The 2,534-nt window shown below is 51.3% G+C and overlaps 1 protein-coding gene across 2 annotated transcripts in view; it reads left to right on the top strand.

Annotated features, from left to right (window-relative positions):
* The first annotated feature begins 6 nt into the window (after positions 1-6).
* SLC27A2 (solute carrier family 27 (fatty acid transporter), member 2) overlaps positions 7-2,534 on the top strand; it is a 52,958-nt gene continuing 50,430 nt past the window's right edge. For both annotated transcript variants that reach the window (XM_011928602.1, XM_011928603.1), the window contains exon 1: positions 7-542. In XM_011928602.1, coding sequence (XP_011783992.1) covers positions 65-542 — 478 coding nt within the window. In that variant the 5' untranslated portion in view covers positions 7-64. The remainder of the gene's footprint in view (positions 543-2,534) is intronic.

Genomic DNA, 2,534 nt, shown 5'->3' on the forward strand with positions numbered 1-2,534 from the left:
CGCCCCGCTGCACGCCCGGGGTGCGCCCTCTGCCCTGGCTGGAACAGAGGGCCCCGCAGCCGTCATGCTTTCCGCCATCTACACAGTCCTGGCGGGGCTGCTGTTCCTGCCGCTCCTGGTGAACCTCTGCTGCCCCTACTTCTTCCAGGACGTGGGCTACTTCTTGAAGGTGGCCGCCGTGGGCCGGAGGGCGCGCAGCTACGGGCAGCGGCGGCCGGCTCGCACCATCCTGCGGGCGTTCCTGGAGAAAGCGCGCCAGACTCCACACAAGCCTTTTCTCCTCTTCCGCGACGAGACTCTCACCTACGCGCAAGTGGACCAGCGCAGCAACCAGGTGGCCCGGGCGCTGCACGACCACCTCGGCCTGCGCCAGGGAGACTGCGTGGCGCTCTTTATGGGTAACGAGCCGGCCTACGTGTGGCTGTGGCTGGGGCTGATGAAGCTGGGCTGTGCCATGGCGTGCCTCAATTACAACATCCGCGCAAAGTCCCTGCTGCACTGCTTCCAGTGTTGCGGGGCGAAGGTGCTGCTGGCGTCGCCAGGTGAGCCCCGAGGATCGCCCTGCCCTGGCACCAGGGCTTCTCGGCGCCTTGACTAACGCGCCACAGCGTGGCATAAGGGGTTCGCAGAGGGAGGTTCAGATTGGAACTCGAGGTACAGAAAAAGAGGTTGGCAGTGTTTCCTTGAATCGCAAATAATGATCGTTTAGAACCACTTGTTGTGGAAGCTAATTATGTGCTAGGTTCTGTGTAAAGCGCTCTACAGGCAGTGTGGCTTTTAATCCTCACAATGGGTAAGATTTGTTATAGGACTTTTATAAATGAGACCACTGAGGTCCTGAGAGGCGAAGCCTCATGCCCAGCCATCTATCTCCAAATTTCAAGCTCTTAATCAATACTTATAACATCTGCATTAAAATGCAGAGGCTCTTGAGTGCGATGTCTAGTGGATCCAGAGGGGCTCTTCTCACCTCTGCTGCTTGACTGGCTGTGTGATCATGGGAAAGTCACTGCTCTCTGTCCCCTTGGTTTGCTCCTCTCTAATGAGGCAGGTTTCAATGTTGCTTCCAGCTCTCAACTGCTGTTAGCATCCCTGTCCCCTCCCTGCAGAACAAAGGTGACCACACCTGATCCCCAGAAAGAAGATATTGGGGATCTGCTGCAGGGCCCTTGTGAGCCCCCACTGCATCTATAACAATAGTGACCCTTTCAGTTCTGTGGTTACCTCCTGCCACATTGCAGCCAGACTTGAAATAGTAACTTAAGTGACAACAAGGCCAGGAAGCGACAGAGAACCCTCCCAGAGAGCTTGTCTCTGCGCTTGAATAAGGACCAAGAGTTCCTTCTCTCAGTCAGTAAGAAGAGGCCTACCCAGGTGTGGGCTGAAAGACCTGGGTGACAGGGAAGGGGTCTAGGGAGCCAAGGAGCCTCAGCTTTCTAGAATGAATTTCTGTGCTAAGCCCTATAGTAGATGCTTTTATTAGCCTGGGAGATAACATATCACTACCCGCCACCCCACCACCACCACCATTATACAGTTGAGAAAACTGAGGCTTAAAATTCCAACCTAGCTCTATCCAAATCCAAATTCAAAGTCATGCTCTTTCCTCCTCTTTTTTTTTTTTTTTTTAACAATCTTATTCTGTTGCCCAGGCTGGAGTGCAGTGGTGCTATTTCAGGTCACTGTAACCTCTGCCTCCCAGGCTCAAGCAATCCTTCCACCTCGGCCTCTCAAGTAGCTGGGACCGCAGGCATGAACCACCATGCCCAACTAATTTTTTGTTATTTTTGGCAGAGACAGGGTTTCACCATGTTGCCCAGGCTGGTCTCAAACTCCTGAGATCAAGCTATCCACCCACCTTGGCCTCCCAAAGTGCTGGGATTACAGGTATGAGCCACTGCACCCAGCCTCTTTCCTACATCTTATTGTCTTCCTCTGCGTGAATGTAAAGTGTAAGTGTGCTAGAAGGGATGAAGCATCCAGTTGCTCTACCCCTTCATTTCATAGCTGGGGAAACTGAGGCAAACTAAGGGGCTACAGAAAGATGAAAGGTTAATTCACTTGTGAGAAACCAGGAATCTTACACACCTGCTTCACGTGGCATGAAATAAATAATCCAAAAAATATAGGCTTTGTATTAAAGTTTAAAAGCAGAAAGCCAAGTTTTAGGCTGGACATGGTGGCTCAAGCCTATAATCCCAGCACTTTGGGAAGCTGAGGTGGGCAGATCACTTGAGGTTAGGAGTTCAAGACTAGCCTGGCCAACATAGCAAAAACCCCATCTCTACTTAAAAAAAAAAAATTAGCTGGGCATGGTGGCACGTGCCTGTAATCCCAGCTACCTGGGAGGTTGAGGCAGGAGAATCACCTGAACCCAGGAGGCAGAGGTTGCAGTAAGCCGAGATCATGCTACTGCACTCCAGCCTGGGGGACAGAGTGAGATTCCATCTCAAAAAAAGAAAGAGAAAGAAAGAAAGAAAGAAAGAAAGAAGAAAGAAAGAAAGAAAGAAAGAAAGAAAGAAAGAAAGAAAGAA

The sequence above is a fragment of the Colobus angolensis genome, unplaced genomic scaffold (assembly GCF_000951035.1).
Source record: "Colobus angolensis palliatus isolate OR3802 unplaced genomic scaffold, Cang.pa_1.0 Scaffold78, whole genome shotgun sequence".
In the NCBI taxonomy this organism is placed as follows: Eukaryota; Metazoa; Chordata; class Mammalia; order Primates; family Cercopithecidae; genus Colobus; species Colobus angolensis.